The sequence below is a fragment of the Taurulus bubalis genome, assembly GCF_910589615.1.
Source record: "Taurulus bubalis genome assembly, chromosome: 15".
Taxonomy (NCBI): domain Eukaryota; kingdom Metazoa; phylum Chordata; class Actinopteri; order Perciformes; family Cottidae; genus Taurulus; species Taurulus bubalis.
In genome coordinates this window covers 20,765,558-20,787,002 of record NC_136603.1, presented here as the reverse complement: position 1 = coordinate 20,787,002, position 21,445 = coordinate 20,765,558, and the positions used below count along the sequence as shown (strand labels likewise).

General features: G+C 43.4%; 1 protein-coding gene across 1 annotated transcript; it reads left to right on the top strand.

The window, feature by feature from the left end:
* Window positions 1-1,380: 1,380 nt before the first annotated feature.
* itprid2 (ITPR interacting domain containing 2) lies at window positions 1,381-21,371 on the top strand. The gene is made up of 16 exons (XM_079231049.1): window positions 1,381-1,436; window positions 4,190-4,249; window positions 4,375-4,522; window positions 5,015-5,075; window positions 9,620-9,727; window positions 10,406-10,733; window positions 11,732-11,900; window positions 12,577-12,628; window positions 13,118-13,200; window positions 14,144-16,072; window positions 17,236-17,292; window positions 17,661-17,785; window positions 17,904-18,015; window positions 18,090-18,155; window positions 18,253-18,555; window positions 19,123-21,371. Exons 1-16 carry the CDS (start codon window positions 1,396-1,398, stop codon window positions 19,228-19,230), a joined length of 3,750 nt encoding a protein of 1,249 aa, XP_079087175.1. The 5' UTR covers window positions 1,381-1,395; the 3' UTR covers window positions 19,231-21,371.
* The last annotated feature ends 74 nt before the right edge of the window (window positions 21,372-21,445 follow it).

The window sequence follows — 21,445 nt, the reverse complement described above, 5'->3', positions numbered from 1 at the left end:
TGTTGTCATGTCCGGACAGTAAGTACCCTAATCATGTTGAGAATGACGAGCATCAGAAGAAGCTCTAGTGGTACAGAAGACTTTGGTTGTCATGTATGAACACATCCTAATGCGCTGCAAATATCATCGGGATGGGATGGATGGGAGGGGATTAAAGTGTTACTGTGTGCATGGCATGGAAGTGAATTAGTTTATTAAAGGATTCCGGGGGAATTGGATGAAAGTGAGTCGGCGAATTACACGAGGAAGACCAGTTTTTGTCGCGTTGGCCTCCTTTTTAAATCAGAGGAAAATACTGTGGATTCAAAGGAAAGTGTGAGGAAGGAGAGCGAGACATTCAGAGAAAGACATTGACAGGACAACATGTCCCAACAGGTTCTTTTGAAATGAAAAAGAAAACAGTCACACCTGCAGTTGCTGATGACTTTCACTGACAGTATGAAAGTTAATCTTTAACTAATTTTAACTGACGACGGTTTTTTATGCTCATTGAAATGAGAACTGTGACGGGCAGTTTTTATACATTAAAGTGAGCTAGCTAATGAAGCCAACGTTCACTCTGTGAGTTTGTTTAAAAAATAAATGCAGTTTTAAAACAAGAAACTTTTAAATGTGCACTTTCATACATGACATGCTAGACTGAAGACTGAAGCTAAGGTGGCAAACAAAAGTCACAGGGAAAAAGACAGCGTCCTCAAAAGTATATTTTTGTATATTTTCAGCAAATATATAAAAAGTATACTTTTTGTATATTTGCAGAAAGTACACTTCCTTGATAGTATACTTGAAATATGCTATTGAAAATTTAAGTATACTTTAAATATACAAAAGTATACTTTTTTTCCGCCTGGGTAGAAGACACGTAAATGAGGAAACTGCATTATTTTTGTATAGCAGAGCACAGCTAGTTAGTCCTAGCATTATAAGACTGTTGAGGGAAAATGTTGGATCGCATTATTATTGTGTTCGTGTTCGTCCCATCATGCCTCGGTCCCATCCGGGCCAACAGTCCAGCAGTAAAGTAATTCAGAAAAACATTTAAATAAGAAAAAGAGTAATAATTGGCCATTTTTATAGCTGGGGATCTGGTCAAGAGACGTCTCTTTTACAATAGTGCTCTATGGGGAATCAGTAGTCGCAGACTGATATATGCTATGTTGTTTTTGTTGACATGAGTAATCTTAATTTCCTTGTTTTTTCTCTGCAGCCAACCATCTTCATTCCAGAAACGGCAAAACAGAATCCTGGTGAGCTCACTTTCATTCTCAACATTCGGTAAATGAAGTTGGTAACTCCGTGCATGTGTGTGTTAATGCTCCCGTGTGTATGTTAATGTGTAGCTTTGGTCTTGCGGTGGATCAGAAGAGGAGTCAGTATAAAGAGAGAGCAAGAAGTATGAACTCCACAGGATCAGGGAAGAGCAGCACTGTGTCCAGGTCAGTTCACCGTCCTCTTCAGTCCGACTCACGGAGGTTTCTGCGGGAAGTAACGCAAGTAGAGAGGGGCGGAGACACAGAGGGCTGTTGTTGAGCATCAAGCCAATTAACTGACACTGCAGAGAACTCAACCAAAAGGGGCACAGGCATGTAGACGAGTCCCAGGATGAAACCTAATGGGACACAACATGGTTAAAGAGAGTACAAAATAATGATGATGTTTTATTTTCCAGCAGTATCCACAGAGTCTATTTACATTCAGTAACTAACTCTCTATACAGTAGTTGTATTGTTAGTGGTGGAGTCGCCATTCCTGCGCTTGTTTTGAATGGCCTCCACACATTACACGCCCAAGGGGTTCATAGTAAACAATGCAGCATGGAAGAAAGCATCACTTTTGTAATTTTATATCCTTGACTCCACTACAATCATATGAGAGCTGCGTTAAGTTACTGCTCATGCTAACCCAACATGTCTTACTGTTGCTCGTTCACATCAAAGGAATTCAACTGGCACAACATGCAGTGGCTTTTTACACAGGAAATAGGAAACACCATGTTTTTGTTTGTGTTATGCATCCTTGGGGGAAAAAAATGTAATCTCTCGATATGCCTTTGGATTTTTTTTTTTACTCTCAAATATTAATGTTGGTATGGGCAGGACGACTGCAGTGGGATTGGGTTCCCGCACTGACACAACGGAGCGGTAGGTTAAAAAAATATACTGCGGGTCCTGGGATTTAGCTCTAACCGGAAAGATGGAGTATCAGCAGAACTCCATGAAACAAAAAAAACAAGGAATATAACAATGTGGCTCTAATTACTGACCAAATATATCAATAAAATTAGCGCCAATATCTTTTCTGAATCTGTCAAAGCACATAATCCACCAAAGAGCATGTGTCTAAGTATTATTCCGCCTCTTTTCAGACACCACTGTATTTCTCATGAACTTAAATGGACAGAAAAGGAAAAGCAGTCCGGCAGGAGTGACCTTCTCCTCACAAACACCACTCCAACACAACACAGCGCTTTTCTGCCGTTACTGTGGCGTCTTCCTGTTTTAGCAGCTTTCCCTTATCAGTGTCTCACAGAACTTTAGCTGAATTTATTATTATGATTTTTTTAATCATTGAAGCTTCCCACCGTCTCCCGTGTTGCAGGTAGCACCTTGCGCTTGAGCCCAGGACCGCCTTATAAAAGAGGTTCAAAGCCAGTATTAGTCGGGCTGTGGTCATGGGGAGACAGTGCAAAATCTTAAGAGGTCAAAAGCAAAAAATATTGGAAACCAATCGTATAAGACTATGTTAGCTGTACATGAAGATTTAAATATATAAAGACTAACACGGTTGATTTGAGTGACATCACTTTGCTTCTCAACAAATGGTCTCGCTTTCTCTCTAATAAGTGAAGCGTCTCTCTTATGCTAATGACACCAGATGAGGACCAGACTCTTCCTTAAAGCTCCTCTCAGTGAAATTTGACCGGTTTGACTGATAACAACAGCTCACAGTGTCACTGCTCCATCAGAAATGTGGGGATTAAACTGGTCAGTGAACTAATTAAATAAGTATGTTCATGTCTGAGGTGCATCATCAGCAGATGTTTGACGGCTTTACTGTGGAACTGAGTCGACTGTGGTGGGAGTTCTCATGAAGGCTGATTTATTGGTGGTGGTGTTATGAGGCTGACGGTGCCAGGGTTTTCGCAGGACTCGCCGTTGGTGTGTGTGTGTGAGTGTGTGTAATGGTTCCTAGTGGGCAACGGGTGGAGCATCATGGGTAATCCGTCCTCGTTTTATGTTGTTGACGTAGGGTTCGAGAGACTCGTGGGCTGTGTTCAGTGTCACAAAGTTCTGCAGAAGTTTGAAAATGTTTTCAGGTTTCTAAGTGTGCCAGGAAGAAAACCAATGAATTCATGTAAAGTAATGATGTATTAAAACACCAAAGAGCTTAATCGCAAACGGCAGAATATGTAATCCTTTGCTGTCGGTGCAAGAGGACAAACAGTAGCAGCTCTTAGCAGTTTGGTGGTACAGGATAATGACGATAATAATACATATTTCATATAGTCCCTCTTGGCGTCTGTGAATTAAGGCACATCCAAATAATAATCATTATTTTACAGTTTTTCTCATTCGGTTTGGCTCAATTCTTGATAATTTTTTTGTTGTGATCTCCCATGAAACTGTTGTAACAATTGCAGTTACAGTTTAGAGAAAGTTGAGAACAAATGAGCCAAAACAATTGATTAAAAACTGTAAATACACCCCGAAAAACTAAATTGTCTCAACGAATGCCTGGCAAGTTTACCAACCACCACAATGTTGCAATCAGTATCATGTTATAAAGTGAATGTATTGCCACAACGAGACGTTTTTCACGTTATAACAAGAACTTTTCTTGTTGTGATTAATATGCGTAACCGAAGGAAGAATGAGCCAGACTCTCTGGAGCTAGAATCATTTCTCATTGATTAGCTTGAGGGACACTGAAGCTCCAGTGTTTCCCATCAATTACGCTTCAGTGATCACACTTAGAACTTGTAACGTTATTTAGATTATTCGAACAAGAAAGGTTTCTTTTTGTAACGTGATGCAGATCAGTTTTTCTTCAGGTCTCTTCTGGTGTTCATCCTCTAGCCGGGTGCGGTTGGAGGTGCTGGGGAAAGGCCGGGCCTGTAACTAAACTACCTCACTAACCGACTCAAAAGCTGTGTGTGAGAAATACTAACTAGCTGTCTGTGTTTTCGTAGTGTTTCAGAGGTGTCGGAGCAGTCAGAGGAGCACCCTGAGGCGACCCTCCTTACCCTGCGGTTAGACTGATTAAACTAACCAGCAGACTAACTCACTCGCTAATTGACCGACTGGCGGACCAACTGATGCACTGACTGAGTGACTGACTGCCTGTGTGTGTGTGTGTGTGTGTGTGTGTCCACAGTGTGTCAGAGCTGCTGGACCTGTATGAGGAGGACCCCGAGGAAATCCTCCTAAATCTCGGTTTTGGTCGAGAAGAACCTGACCCAGCCTCGAAGGTTCCCTCCAGGTTCTTCAGCAACTCCTCCACGGCGCGAGGCATCGACATCAAGGTACGGACGACGGCTGCGTGTTAGCCACTGAAAACAAACTCTAAATGACGACAAATGGGGCGTCTTCTCAAAGCCCACTGAACTGCTTGGTGTAATATCGTTATGCTCCAGCCGAGTGAGCGGACAGACGACCATGATCACCCACAAACATAGCCCTACACTACTGCGCAGTCCTAACCAATTTAAACCCATCCAATCTCAATTAAATCGAGGAAGACCTCATGGTGATGATTCATGGGATCATGAAAGTCGGAAGGGTTCATCCTCCTGGGAACATGAATGTCTGTACAACATTTCATGGCAATCCACTCAGTAGTTGTTTAGATATTTCAGTCTGGACCAAAATGGTGGACTTCTGCTAGAATTACTGAAAAGCGCTCCGCATATTAGGTCTTCAACATCATTTTATCTGTGAGTCTGCTGTCTGCCTTGCACCGTTGATCACTGGTACTGTTTTTGTAATGACATCACTTCCTGTGGTTCCACCTGCAGGTCTACCTGGGAGCGCAGCTGCAGCGCATGGAAGTGGAGAACCCCAACTACGCTCTGACTAGTATGTGCCGTACTCCATGCTCTCCCATGTACTCCCTGGCATCTGTGCGAGTGTGTATGGCTGTACTCGGCTCTCCATGTTTCTGAAGGGCAACTACAGAGGCGGTTCATGTCCTGAAACTGTAGAGTGTGTGTGTGTGTCCTGTTCCCAGTGCTATTAGGGTGTTTTGTGGGGTCCTTTTAGCTGTTCTGCCAACTGCCTGGGCAACACGACCAACAGGGACAAAGATCTGTTTGTCCCAGATACACACACACACGAGCGCACACACAAACCTGCACTGCTAACATCCTGGCCTCTTTTTTGTTTTCAAACTCGTGTTTGCATGAAGGCACTGGCTCCCTAATTGAACGCGCACACACACACACACACACACACACACACACACACACACACGCACACACACACACACACACACACACACACACACACACACACACACCTGATTCTCTTCTTCTTCTTGACAGTTTAACTGTCTTGGTGCTGTAAAAAAAAAGGATTTTCCAAAGATCCTTTGTGTGTGTGTGATAAGACGTCCATAGATGAAAGTACTTCAGGACTGCAAACGTTTTATTTTACACTTTGATGGATGTTTTTGGCAGTTTTAAAAGTTATCACTGGTCCCAGTTTGTTTTACAAGACAGTTTGAGTGTTATTTAACAGAGTAGCTCTAAATATTTGCACATCAACGTAGAATAAATAGGTTTTAGTTCCTGTCTCTGATCTTTTTTACTTCTGTGTATTTTTTGTTGTTGTTCAGTGCAGCAGATTTTGATTTTTACCCTGATGCACCAGTTTCCCCACTCTTTTTGTGGGCCGCCCAATTTTTTATTCGTCCCATCTCTGGTTTTGTCTCTTAATATCCTCTTACTCTTGCTGGCTGTAGTAAATACAAGTTAAAAAGTCCTGATTGGTTGACACGGCCTGCCGTACGTTTGTCAAAGTGGGAACACGCGTCCAAGGTTTTGACGAGGTCATGTGACCCCGACAGCACCACGTCCACCACAGATATCAGGCCATCTTTGGCGCAAAGTCATGTTTGGCGTTAACTAGCTTACAACTAGCTTACAACTAGCTTACAACTAGCTTACAACTAGTTTACAACTAGCTTACAACTAGTTTACAACTAGCTTACAACTAGCTTACAACTAGTTTACAACTAGTTTACAACTAGCTTACAACCAGTTTACAACTAGCTTACAACAAGGAGTTTACAACTAGCTTACAACTAGTTTACAACTAGCTTACAACTAGCTTACAACTAGTTTACAGCTAGCTTGCAACAGCTAGCTTGCAACAGCTAGTTTACAACTAGCTTACAACTAGTTTAACTGATTTAAACACACACTGCTGAATAAACAGTATATTTAGATGAATGGTTTAGTTTAAAATAATCAGCTTGTCCTACAACAATAAAAAGCCCATGTCATGGTCAACAGGACTGTGTGCAATAACGTAATAGTGAGTCTCCACTGTGACTTTACATTTTGAATGAATAAATATTGTATTAGCACACATTTTGAACAGCCACTCAGACATCTATTATTATATCATATTGCTTCTGAACAAATAAAACAATAAATAACACCGACCGACCCATTCGGACCATGAATATTAAAACCAAAACGTGACCAGATGATCCCGGAGCTGTGTGGTAACACTGATGTAATATGGGTCAATGTTTGTCAGACTGCTTAGATGAAGGTTTTTATTTTATTTTGGCGTTAAAGATAAAACTAAAGAATTGGGAGCAACTTTATTGTGCAGATTCACTCTGATTATTATTGCTTTCCAAATGCTCGAACATCCACTTAAAAGTCTAATTAATTTATCCGACAGTATCATTGTGTCATTCAAAGGTCACCAGAGGCGTTAACCTGGTTGTTGGGTTTCCAAAACAAACAAACTGACACGGTGCGGGATAGACTTTCATACATAGTGTTTCCCTATTTTAGGATCACGGCCTAATTTTATTGTTATCTGCAGATAACAACTAAATGAGTCACGCTCTGTTTGGTCGCACGCACACTGGAGTTCAGTGAGTCGAGAGGAGTGACGGGGGCCAACGATTAGTCTGACGGGAAGGAAAACAGCTCATGGTGTCACAATAAACTTGTGATGGAGAACAAACTAAAAGGCCAGCTGAGAGAAAGTGGACGAGCTTCAGACCGCTCTTCACTGTACCACAGATTAACATCCATCACTTGAACACACTCAGTCCAGCTTTGGCATTCCTCAGAGCTAAATATTTAAAAAAAGACACGCGCGATCATTCTGAGGGACATTTATGAATGGGCTTCATGCATAACCTCGGTGTGTTTGCCCGTTTGGTTCAGATCATTTGGGCAGGTGTGAAAGCCGAAAGTCGAACGCAATTAAACAAGTGGGTCAAGACCACCTGAGCAGGAGGGAACTCTGCCGCGGTTTGTTGGTGGTGTGAAAGCAAAAGAGAACAAATCACAGGGCCGCGTTATGGCGGATTCACATGAGCGTGGCAATAGTTTGTGACTTTGTCAGTCACCAGAATAATCTACTATATCAAACTTCTGCAAAATAGCTTGAGGTATAGCGGATTGCTTCCTGATTGAGCCTGACGTAGTGCGTGTTTGGCTTTAACTTCAAACTAACTTTATGAAAAGCTGCAATGAATTGGATCTGTTTTTAAAAAATAGTTTAAAGTGAACTGCTCCTTTTTTTTTTTTTTTTTTTTAAAGGCTCTGGTCTGTCTGTGCCTTTATGGAAGATTTTTTGTTGTTCTTTTCCAGAACATTCTCGTGTGTGTGTGTGTGTGTGTGTGTGTGTGTGGTTTATGTAACTCTGTTCTCACCATCAGAAAGAATCTCTTGGGATGAAGACAGAAAAAAAGAGGGAGTACGTGTCGTTTTCTCTTATTCCTCACTTCCTGTTTTAGGATCTTACAGTGAACGTTAGTGCCGAGTCAGCAGGAAACGGATTCACACAGCATTATATCCACACACACACACACACACACACACACACACACGGCTGCTGTAATAAGGGGTTCATGTTCTGTAGTCACGTCCAGATGTGACTGAGAAATACTGAACTGTACGACTGACTGGTTTGTTGCTTGAACGTTTCGTCCATCCCATTCTCTTGATTTTTTTTTTTTTTTTTTAGGGACAGATTTTCTTAAAATGTTGAAGAAACGGTCCTCTTGGACTCAAAGGTCAACGTCACTGTGACCTCACATCCGTCCTGTTCTCGTGAACGCGGCACAAGGTTGACTTGATTTAGAATTTGGTGTTCAAAGGTCACAAACATGTTTTGGGCCAACTCAAGAATTCCAATTACAATAAGACACTGACTAATAGGATGAAGTGATAATGTGATGACATTTTGGACAGACTTGGATGTGAACTACAACGTGTGTTGGCGGAGGCAGGCGACCTCGAGGCGGTAATAATTCGGGTTTGTTGTTGTTGAGCTGGTTTCAGCTTTGTTGTGTGCAGCTGTGTTGTTTTGGGCAAAATACCTTTTTAATACCTCAGATCAGTATTAATACTCCTGTAATTTCCTGTGAAGAAGGACTGACTTGGGCCATCCTGGTAGCCAAGAGGTTAAGCTGAGTATAGTAGTTAAACATGTAGCCTGCCGAGGATCTTCTTGCGCCTTATTCCCCTCTCCCCATGTTTCCTCTTCGTCTGTCTAAAATATAAGGTATGGCCTCTAAATATGTAGGAATTTTAGTTGATGTATTGGACTTTTTATTCTTGATGGCATTAGTCAGTTTAAAAACTGCAGAGAGAGAGAGAGAGAGAGAGAGAGAGAGAGAGAGAGAGAGAGAGACTCTCTCGCTTCAGGTGATGACATCAGAGCGAGTTTAATGGAGACAATAGAGCGACAGACAAAAGACAGAAGTCTGTTTCATAACAGAATGACAAGTATTTAGCGAGGGGAGGAGGGACGACCACGGAAGGAAGGAAAGTATTGCAAGTCATTATCCTGTTAGAGACGAGAGTGGCAGCTCAACTTACACAACCACAGAAGGAGAGGGAGGCGTGGCTTTGACGTCTTTAATAGTTGTGCAATCCCGAATTTGTTAAATCACTTTCTTTTAAATTTGTTTTAGCTATTAGTATTTTTCATAAAGATAGTGTGACATTTTTTCTTAATTCTAGTACGGTTGTTTAACATATTTTTCCCTGTAACATGGCACACATTAATAATAGACCTCTATGCAGTTAATAGGGCGTGTTTTGGGGACATTTCGGTCTTGTTTGAAGGCGCTGACACCAGCTTCCTGGAAGAGTTCTTGAAAGAAAAGCACAGAGACACCAGAAAACATTCACCCAGCAGAGATATCTGAACTGGCTCGGAGGAAGAACGCTGCTGGACATATTCAGACTTTTAACTCGGGTGCATCCTGATCTACTCGCTGCCAGTTCTGACACTTAAAGCAGCAGGTTAAAAATAGCGTTCTTCAAAGATTTTAATGAGCATCTTTTTGTCTTTCCCAAAATGTCCTTTTCCTTTGGCAACTGTGACACACTTTGTAACTGTTGTTTTGTTTCCATCTCTTTCAGGTCGTTTCCGTCAGATCGAAGTCTTGACCACGGTGGCCAACGAGTTCTTCCATCTCTACAGTCAAGTTTCTGGTCAGCCCGTCCAATGCATCAGCTCCAAGGACCAAGGTAACCAGGGCAACCACAAACGGTCCACCGGAGGACAGCTTTATTTCCTTGTAGTCAGAGAGCCGTGGGCAAAGCGTTCTGCAGCATTTCCAACAGATCCGGTGTGTCTCTACGCTCTCTATTTATTTCCTATGGAGAGCCGGAAAACCGTTGTGCCGCGTCTGTATTTGCATGAAGTTTACAAATGTCACGCAAATGAGCGCTCCCAGCGTGATGCGCCTGGCTCACCAAACTGGGACCAAGCTGTCAAATAGGCATCGCGTAAAATTAAACACGATTCAGCAGCGCTTTGTCCTATTTCTCACTTCAGGAGGAACATTTGAATTTTACTCACTTTTTGCTTGACTTGATCTGTCATGCTGTGGCCTTGTTAGATGAGGAATGCACTATTTATTTGATCAAATCAACTCGTCAACATTTCTAAATTGATTTTTATTTGATTCATAAAAAAATTAAATTGGTTTGTCTTTTTTGCCAAATTCTTTTTTTCCTCATCTCTTTTGTCAACAATATTCTGTAGAAAGTTTGTTTTTGTCTATTACGTCTCAATTGTGTTCACCATGAACCAGAAGTTAGTTGACAAATATATGTATTTGTCAGAGATTTTTAACAAATTAAGAATGACATTTGAACTATATAGTTTGTTATTCTGATCTGTTGGTCTTGTAACTCTCTCAGGGGAAGGAGGGGGAGATGAATCGGCTCCTCCGATGAGGAGGAGGCATGTCGCCAAACTGCTCAAGAAGATCACACAACACAACCTGCTCGCGGCCTCCCCCGAGTCCCTTCAAGCACTCGCAGCTAACCAACAAACGCAGCTGAACGGACACGCCACCTCTGATCAAACCAACACCAACGGTCACACACACGGCGCGCCAGAACAGGACGGGTGCAGTACCGACCCCGACCACCAAGCGGAGGCAGTCAACCAGAATCACATGCGCAAGAAAGATGGCTGTCCCCTGGCGACAGTCGCCGAGGAAACAAACGGGGATGGAGACGACAGGTACCGCTGGACAGACGTGATGTGTATAAATCAGGCAGCAACCTCCTGCTCTGTCTGAGTGAAGCCGATTCGGAAGCGTTTTAAAACTTGCGTTCTCTCTACTGACTCCTCTGGTTGCAAAAAGAAGTCTGATTGTATAGACGTTTATGAGAAAATCACTCTACTTCTCTCTTGATTTATTACCTCAAACATTGTAAATGAGTTTATGTCTCAACCTCTAGTTTCAAGTCTTCTTCAACACAGCATGATGTTCATTTAGTACATTATGCTCCACTTAGAGTCAAACAGACCATAAAACAGAGAATGCTTTAGGGTGGTCTTACTGGGATTGTCAGGTTGCTGCAGACTTGCCAGAGCCAAGTCACTCCTCAGCAGTCCAAATATGGTCGCTTCTGTTCATTGGTTGCCAAAAAAACAACATGGCTACAGAGAAATCGCCGAACTCATAACGGCAGTCCACAAACCAACGTGTGACGTCACTTCACTACGTCCACTTCTTCTATACAGTCTGTGATTTGAACAGCACTGAACCACACATGAATGATTATTCCACTACGCACAGTGCCGACTAGTGGTTTTGATAGTTGACTCGGTGACTATTCAGTAAAACTCCTACTGGTTGCTAATGTTAGCTAGCTAAACTTTTAACCAGTGTGTCGTGGTGGAAGAAGTGCTCTCGTCCTTTAAAGTTACTGTGAGGAACTCTTAGCTGGTTATTGAAAAAGTCTCAATGAAAAACCTCTATAAGACCTACATAAGTAAACAAAGACCATCAGTGAGAAGATCGGCTATTTCGCTACGGTTATTCTTGATGATTGTCATTAGTTCGTCATCGTAGCTTGAAGTTAAAGTACCAGTACAACAGTGTAAACATTCTCCATTACAAGTACAAGTCTTTACAATCCTACTCAAGTTAAAGTTCAGAATTATGATCCACAAAATCTTTTAGTGAAGTGAATTTCGATCTGACCGCGCCATAACATCTCGCATCCCATCAGTCCTGAACAGAGCAGAACCGGACCAGCATCCAATGGGAGAACAGCGGAAGGAACCCAGGTGGAGGAGAAGATCCTGACCTCTACCCCAGAGAAAGCTCCTCCCGCCTTGCCCCGCCTCCAGCTGGCACAGCTTCGCACGGAAAACACCGACTCTTTCGACATGGAGGAGGTACGTTGTCCTCCTGGGTTCTCTTGGGTTCTTCATACTTGCATTCGGAAAGGTTCCGACTCCTCCATCACAGAGGAGGCGTAACGTTGTCCTTGGTCACAACGTTATCGCTGATTCCTTCTTAGTCATTGCTAATCATTCAAATCACCCTACACCCGTACTCGACCAATGAAATCCTTCGGCCACTAACGGACTCAATCACACAACAGCACCTCTTTTAATCTTGTGGATACCAGAGATGTGCTCAAACATTTCTTGGAAATAAGTCTTTCTGCAAAAAAAGTCAACAGCATGAAAAGCATATAACCGACTAGTTGACTAAAGAAGTCTTTGTTGACTAAGACCAAAATGGGGGCAGCCCAATCCTACACGCTCATTAGGTCTTTGTGGTGTTCTCCTGACAACATGAACAACATTACCCTGGTGTGAGTTTTACATCTGCACCCCGCGTAGCCAGTAAACACTAGTTATCCACCACGAACTGTAGCAGTCAAATTCATGCAAATACAGCCAGGAATCCTCTTCTCTGTGTATCCAAACATACTTTGACTCAGAGTTCACACCAGACCTGAAACATCGGGAGTCGTTGATGAAAGGTCTGCTGCCGGAGGTGAACAAGCACGTGCAACCTTTCTTTCTGTCTTTTATAAAAGTTGTTGTGTTGTTTGTCTTTCAGATTCAGAGTAACGAAGATGAGGCTTTGCCAGTCAGAACTTCCAGAGGCACCGGTGAGTTCAACCTAACTTCTGTTTTCTTCAGGAAGAAAGTGTCCTTAACTATATTAATAAACAAACAAACGTGTTGATATTCAGTGTCACCAAAATGCAGTGTGTGTGTGTGTGTGTGTGTGTGTGTGTGTGTGTGTGTGTCTCTTCGGGATTCATCAAACGTGTTGAAGGCATTTCCTTACTCATAAAACTTTTTATTTTTATTTTTTGCAACATCTAAGTTAACTTGCTAGTTGTCGTCTCGTTGCGTTTTCTTGGCTCATTGCTGCATTCTTTTCCAGTGCATCTATGAGAGTTTATGTGTGCAGCCTGTTTCTGTATGCAATAAACATATTTCCTGTGTCCCAGGTCACTGAGGACACACTGTCCTCTCTCTTTATGCTTTATGCTCAGCATGCATGATTCTTTTCTGCCACCATTTGGACAGACGAGGTACTGCTGAGTGATAATAATAATAATCAAGCTTCATTGTCTGCGTCTCTCCCTCAGACCTGTTGAGGACAGTCAGTCAGCAGTCAGACAGCAGTGGTTTTGCCGAGGAGCCCTCCGCTGACTCCAACAGCTACCTCAAGGTCTGTTTGTGTGCCTTTCCTGCTCGGTATCTCAGTTTAGATCACCAACATGGACCTTTAGGTTTCTTGAACAGACTCATAAATGAAGAACAGTCTAGGCCTCATTTCACCAGAAGGAAGAAACATCCCTGAAAATCCATAACATGTGCAATGAGACCTTGTAAGGCAGTCTGGAGCATGCATGTCTGCAGCAGGTTTAAGTAACACCCTCACCCCAGTACAAGCCACTGCCATGTTTGTGTTTAGACACGTGTGATTTTCAAATTCAGGCAGATTACTACAGATCACATATTCAGATGTTTTCCACATTTGAGCGAATGCTTCATTTTCATAGTCTTCCTTCCCTTTTAAGAAATGGAATATAAATATATTCTGACTATAAATAGACCATTAATCTCTTGGGGACGTCAATGCTTCTGCTCCAATTTAATTCATCTTTCCATGCAGGTTCTCAGAATGTTATTTTGGTTACTTGTTACTTTCCAGAGGGACATTTAATAAAGAGCATGCGATAAGCTATTAAATGCATGCATTTTAAACTAAACCCAACTGCTTGATTTACACACGGTGTAAATTATATTATTATCTAATATCCCCTCCAAAAAAGAACATGTGTATTTGGAGCACAACTTTCTTTTTTCTTTTCTATCTTAATAATCATCTCATGACTCTCATCTTGTTAAGGCCCGACCTATAGAACAGAATGAAACTACCTAACTGTATATTAAGTTGTTAAAAGTAGCTCCACCCCGACAAGGTATTAACATCGATGCACCGATTGCAGATAAGACTTCAAACTGTGCTTTGACTTAATAAGGAGTTTGAATGCAGGACTGTCACAGTATTTTTGCATTGTTGTATCGGTACTCTTAATACTCAATGTAAGGATCTGAGTACCTCATCATCCACCACAGGTAATTAACTGTTGATTAATTGTGACTAGGTGCAGGAGAGCAGTGACAGCTGTGACAGCGAGACCACTGTGACGTCTCACCCTTCACTCGACGTGGCCACGCCCCTCGCAATGGATCAACCAGCGTTCGAGATGCCAGACTGCCAAGAGGAAGAGGCGGCGCCTGCGGTCGCTGCCGAGGCCGAGGGGAGCAGTAGTTCCAGGGGAGAAGACAAGCATGATGGGAGTTCGGAGCAGGTGCCGCAGTACACGGCCCACCACCTCCCCAGGAACAGACCGACGGGAACGCAGCAGGGTGGGACCGGGGAGGAGGAGCAGGTTGAGGGTGGAGACCAGACTGAACCAGAACCAGAACAAAAGACTTCCCTGAGTATGTCTGCTGTAGAACCAGAACCACAACCAGAATTAGTGGACACTCAGAATCAGACTGCTTCAGAACAAGAACCAGAACACACTCGGAACCCGACCGAGACCGAGACCGCCACAGACACGGACACAGACACAAAACCAGCGGGTGCTGACGATGAAGCCCAAGAAGAGCATGCATCCTTGTCTGATTACGCTTCACTTCCTGCTCCTTCATCTCCTGTTCTCAGTGCTCTGATCCGAGCCAAACAGAAAGAGACGACCCGGGGGGTCAACCCCCTGTCTGTTGATTTGCCCCAACTTCAGAGTCGAAGAAGACGTGGTATTTCTCTCCAGAGGTCCTCCTCCCTGCCCTCCGCGTTGCCCTCGCCCTCCAGGATCGTGTCCTCTGTCAGGATCCAGTTTGGTCAAGGCCAGGCGTCCTGCACTAAGCCCAGGTACTCCTTCAAATACAACCATGATGGTGAAGGGGAAGATGAAGAAGAAGAAGTGGAGGAGAAGGAGGAGAAGGAGGAGGAGGAGGAGGAGGAGGAAGGACAAACCAATTGTCTATCTACTCTGATCATAAACCCGGCCCTCTCGTCTGACTCTAACAACCAACCACCAAGGCTCCCCACAGAAGCTCCCATCCGACCTAAACCCATCCCACGCTACCTACTGCGGTCGACCTGTTCCCTGCATAGCTGCAGCTCTCCTCTCGATAGGTCACCAGGAGACCACGGCCACTCCTGGAGCACCCAGAGCGTTCCCGATCTCACCTCCAATCGGCATCCGCCGGGCAAGTTCCAACAGAACATGAAGGCCAACCAATACCAGCAAAATTGGAATTCAGGGCAGACGATTTTCCGTTATCCTAATCCTAATCCCACAGCTCAATACGCAAACCCAAACCTCAATCCTAGCCCCAGCCCATACGCCTTCCCTCTGAACCCTACTCCGCAGTACCCATTCCCTCTCCATCCATACGCCAGTCTTCCTAACCTCCTTCACCACCAGAACTTGACCCACCATTCTAGTCTAGCCAGTCTCTACCAACCCACAACTCCCGCAGTCCCTCCGCACGGCAGCCTCTCCGCCTTGCATCAGCCCTCAACTTCCACGGCTCCTCACCACTACAACATGGGCAACGTGCATCCAGGAACCCCAGAAATGCACCACCCGGCGTACAATCAACTGTACGGTCATCAGTCGCCTTACCATGCAACTCCTCACGGCTCACAGTTCGCATCGCCCTATTTTGGTAACAATGTGTACAACATGAATCCACACCAGGCGTTTCCCTACCCCGTCACGCAGTGTCCTCCGTTGGCCCCAGAACACAGCCTCCACCCAGGGTTTGCTCCTCCTCCTCCTTCAGGCTTCTACCCAGGCCTGGCTGGCCCGGGTCACAGCCTCCACCCGGGGTTCACTCCTCCTGCTCCAGGTTTCTTCCCAGGCCTGGCCTCTAGTCACAGTCCGGGTCACGGCTTCCACCCTGGGCTCGCTCCGCATGCTGCTCAGAGTCCAGGACCCAGCCAGGGCCCATCCACCACTGAGATGCAGCTGAGGAGAGTTCTGCATGACATCAGAGGAACGGTTCAGAGTCTGAGCCAGGTTAGTCCTCTTTAGTCCCAGTCCCTTAAGCTCTTTTCACTTTAGCTGTAGTCCGTTGTGGTAGTAGTCACACTATCTTTAAATTAGGTTTTTTTTCATAGCTCTTACCATAAAGTTAGATCCAGTGGAATAACAAATGCATTGTATTTTATCTGGTCAAACAGGTAATCTAACCCAGTGTTTTTCAACCTTTATTGAGCCGCGGCACATTTTCTACAATAAGAAAAATCCTGCAGCACAACAACAACCAAAAAAATTACAAAATGTCACATTGTAGCATAATACAGCATATAAGGCCAGGCTCAGACGCTCAACAACCATATTTTTTGGGACCAATTAAGTGAAATTGGACATTTTCCCACGGCACACCTGACGATCTCTCACGGCACACAGGTGACAGTGACAGTGGTTAAAAATCACTGATCTAACCAACAGCTGACACTTCAGCTGTAGACGTTAGATTAGCCACTGTATATGGAGGTAAAATTGAAAGCGCGTCCATAAGGTTGTGAATAATTTCTCATTGGAACCAGTAACTTCCTTCAGTGTCCACTGGTTGCCTAAAATACGTCTTGACCAAAAGATAGTTTGGCACATTTCTACCTTTTTAAGGTAGCGATTTGTTGTTTAATCACTTTGGGTTTTGTACAAATTGAACAAAAGAGATACAGCACGTTTATTTAGTGAGCTTTAGAGCACCTTTTTAAGATGGTTTTCATTTTCTGTGGACAGAGACAGACTAGCTGTTTCTCCATGTATTTAGTCTTTATGCTAAGCTAAGTTAGCTAGCTTCAGGTTGTAGCTTCATAATGTCAAACTTTTCTCTCAGATGTGGTCGATGTCTAAAACCAACTTAGAGTTTCGGCTGTAATTTTACAGTTTCCCAGCACTCTGTATGTGTTGCACTTTATTCCAGTCTTAGTCTAATTAGCGTATGTTCTTTAGCAGTATTTTTCTTTAGATCTGGCCTCTTGTTCCATGGTAGTAATTGTGCGATTGAGCAGCTGTTCCCTGCTGCTCTTGACCCCTGAAAACCCCTCTCCAGGATTATTGACATCACTTCCTGTCGTTTATTTTTTACTACGGTAGATTAGCGCGAATCCTTTGGTCAGCTTGTGATGTTCCGCCTCCTGACCTGACATCACTGTCCTCTCTCCATCTAGAAACGAGTCGACACTCCTCCATTCATTGAGCACCGAGCAGCTCTGCCCATCCACCAGGTACGGTCATCTCTCGTCACTCTAGACATTTACACTTAAAGTCTATGTGCATCTCACAATATACAGCTTTCAATGGACTTCCATGACACAAACACAAAATAGTGTTTCCATAGTTCCCTTTGAAGGCAGATATGTTCTCTGAGTCATTACGAAAGAGATAACATGTGAAGTCCACATGCTCAATACTCACATATTTCCCACCACTGTGTGTTCAGATGTATATAATAAACTGACATTTGATATAATAGTGACTTTGCATAATACTGTTGATTTGCAGTATAATGTATTTAGACCGTTTCCGTCTAGGAGGCCATAGTTGACTGTTGTTGGCATCATTTAAGAGTGTTTCTCTCTTTCTCTATTTTCAGTCTTTGGCAGAGTTTCAGCAGAAGAGGCAGAGTCTGAACTTGTTCCGCCGTCAGATGACAGATCTGGAGCATTCAATAGTCCGACAGCAGGCCCTGGTCTACAAACACCTGAGCCCTGCTGACAGGTGATGAAAGCAAAGAGATACATGTTTCACAGTAATCTGGAAAGTGATAAAATGCAATACAAAACTGTGTGTGTGTGTGTGTGTGTGTGTGTGTGTGTGTGTGTGTGTGTGTGTGTAGGATGGAGGTGGAGCAGCTTCAGTCTCTGAGGTCAGCAGTCAGAGAGGAGCTGCAAGAGCTGGAGCAACAGCTGGAAGACAGACTGACGGAGCTTACACATCACACACAAGGGGTATGTGCACACAGTTTATGTGATTTTGGACCAAACCGATAAACATGACATGATGTGAACTGCTCTCTCCTCAGGGTCTCCATAGCGACAGCAGTTTCGACAGTCTGTCCTCCACCTCTGCGCTGAGAGCCATGGAGCCGGTCAGCACACACACACACACACACACACACACGCTACATCAACCTAAAAATGCTTCAGTTTGTCTTCATGTACAACCTCTTCGTGTCTCTTCTCCAGGTGTCGGACCTCCTCAGAGAGCAGCTCATCCTCCAATCAGAGCTCAGCTACGGGAGCCACACCCCCTCCACCGAACCGTCCTCCCGATCCTCCAGTCCTGTCCCGGGAGGAGGAGCAGGCGAGCAGAAAGGAGGCGTGTACCGGGCATCAATTAACATCAACCCAGTCCCCGCTCCTCGACCCAACACAGGCACTGAGGAAGAGGAGAGGGAAGAGGGAGAGAGTGACGGGGGAGGAGGAGCAGAGGAGGAAGGAGCAGCAGGAGGAATCAGAGTGGGGAACCTGCAGCAGCTCATCAGAGAGGTAACAGTCTGTCAGCACTATAAAGGTCCACTCTTTATTTCTGCCATTGTGGGAATGCTTAACGTTAACTGTGTGTGTAGAGAATAAAAACAGCCAGTGAGAAAGCGTGTCTGTGTGTCCATCTTTAACATGCAGGGTTATCCTTACGGTCATGGAAAACCTGGAAAGGTCATGGCATTTTAAAGTGGTTATTTCCAGGCCTGGAAAAGTCCTTGAAGAAAATGAAATCCCAAACGTAATGTGTTATATTCATGTGTTCATGACGTTCATTTACGCTGAGTTTTAAATAATTAACATGCTTTTAAAAGAAAGACGCTTAAAATATAAGCAGGCATACATACAGGCATCTATATAAATGTTTATTCTTTTAATCAAACTATTGTCTCATTCATTTGTGTAATTTAAGGTTTACTGTATGCTTTGGAATTCTCATTGTAAGTTTAAATACTACTTTTACTCACTCTTTCATGTTTACACCCAGATTTCACAACATGTTTGGTGATGGAAATCCACTGTTCAGAATGTGTCTGAACCCTGACATGATCATGTTTTCCTTTCCTTTTCCAGATTCGAGAGAGCGTGGCTCAGGAGGTCCGACAGGAGATCTACAGCGAGCTGCTGGCCGCCGTGTCGCCACGGCGATCGCCCTTGCCCGGCAGGCACCGCCCCCTTTAGTCACGGCAACAGCACCAACTTTTTCACTTCCAGCCTTCGTAACCACAGCAACACTGTCCGTCTGTAACACTGTATAGCTGAGTAACAAACACTGTCCGTGTGAACACTATGTGTCTGTAACACTGAATGTCTGTAACACTGGTGACCCGACATGTGATAAGCCCCGCCCACCACACCTCAGACGGGACACGTGCACTTCTACGTGTCTGTTGGTTGCTGGTGTGATGCATGCTGGGAACACTAGCTGTCCCTCAGTGGTGATGTGTCGTCGTCACATCCTGTTTCCTGTTTCTAAGCTGTTTTGATCAAAGCCAGGCCTCAAAGTACTACCACTTCCACTAATACTACAAGTAGTACTGCTAATAGTACTCTGCCAGTACCAACACTACTAGTCCCAGTCCTGTGAATTTATATTGCCCACAATCCCAGTCTGAGATCAGATCAGTGCGTATTGCTACTACTAATAATGATGATAATAATAAATCAGGCGTTTGTTACTTAAAACATATTCATTCATTTGGAAGAGTTGAACCTTTTAAAGCAACATACAAGGGAGAGACTTACCGTATGAATGCTGTAAGTGCCTTATTAATTATATTTAAATCTAAGCCCTCTTGCCTTTTTAGTTTTTGTTTGCATTCCTTAAACTTCAGTGAGTCAAACTGAGCTTTTACTCCTTAAACTAATCATTCCATGCACATTTCACCTTCATGTAAACTGTTTAAAGAGGTTTTAAAGATGCACAGTTAAAGGATTATGCTCGTCCAGCTGTCCACACTCCTTCTTCATCATCATCATCATCATCGTCATCGTCATTCTGCTCCTCTAGCCTCATTCACAGTTGAATCTGTCACTTTCCATTTTTTCTGATTTTGTTGAGCGAAACCTATTCACAACTGAAAGGATTCAGCAAAATGTTGGACTGTCCCTTTAACACTCAGCCTCTGCTTCGTGTGCATGTGTGTGTTGGTTGTTACAGAGCAGGTGATGAGGTTAGTGTGCGATGTCATTAGGTACTGCAGAGGTCAAAGGTCACTCTGCAGCAGCAGGTTTCAGTAAGTTGTCATGATGATGATGATGATGATGATGATGCAGTGCATGGTCAGCAGACCATTACTGGTGGAGCAGGCAAAGTAGCCCAAACCTTATTAGCTGCATTAGGATGTTAGCCGCGTTAGTGCGTTCGATTCCGATTGTCCGATGACAAATCTGTGCAATAATATGAACGTATATATTGATTACTGAGACTATTGTATCAGTAGATCACCGCTAACACTGCAGGTCACGCTGCTCCACTGCAGCACGACTGATGCAAACTAATCTGCAGATGTTCCTCCTCTTTGCACAGAATCCACAGAAGTGATTGATCACTGAACAATGAATTACTTATGACCATTTACTCAACATCTGTTTTCTTTAGTGTCTGCGTGGTGCCTCGCAGGTTTTCAGAGACACAATCAGTGACTGTAAACTGAAAATCTTGTAGTAGTAGTAGCTGAGGCGACACAAGCACTCTGTACAGTCAATTTAAAACAAATGCGCCCCTAAATACCTCCTCTTCTTTCTTTTCTTCTTTTTTTTTTTAAATCTTCTTTGATGAAATTTGGGAAAAAAACCTGTTTTGCACAGACTCACATTAGAATTGAAATGACATATTGAGAGATGAACTATTGGGAAACAATGTATTAATTGTGTTTTTGGTCGATTTCGGTTTTGATGTTTGGGAACAATATGTGGTGAAGAGAATCTGAGCTCGAAGGTAATGAGTCTGAGCTTTCAGCCACATCCTCACAGTCTTTATTCAATGCTCTAAATCACTATTAACTGGACCGCAGAACCTTTATTCTCATCATCATTTATTTACTTTGTATATGTTTAAAACTTTTCATTTTTTTATGATCACAAACTTTGCTCTGCTGGACCAACATTCACTGTGTAATGTGTTTTTATAATTTTTGAACTGATCAAGAAAATCCCCACACTTCTAATTTCACTTCTCTGTCTGACTATTGGTGTCTAATAATTTCTATTGATATGTATTAATAAGGATGTGTACTTTGTATTGATGTCTTCTCAGCGGGATGCAGGGGAGAGATCACTCTGTAGAGATGAGAATAATAAAGATGTATTTATTTTCAGTACAGATGAGTGCTGCTTAACTTTGTGCTAGTTATAATTCCACTACTCTATATTTCAAATGGTAATATTGTATTTT

Coding starts and splice junctions, on each gene's coding strand:
- itprid2 (XM_079231049.1), top strand. CDS start 1,396: ATGAACTCCACAGGATCAGGGAAGAGCAGCACTGTGTCCAG. Junction 16,073..17,235: donor CGGTTCAGAGTCTGAGCCAG/GTTAGTCCTCTT, acceptor CTCTCCATCTAG/AAACGAGTCGACACTCCTCC. Junction 18,016..18,089: donor TTACACATCACACACAAGGG/GTATGTGCACAC, acceptor CTCTCTCCTCAG/GGTCTCCATAGCGACAGCAG.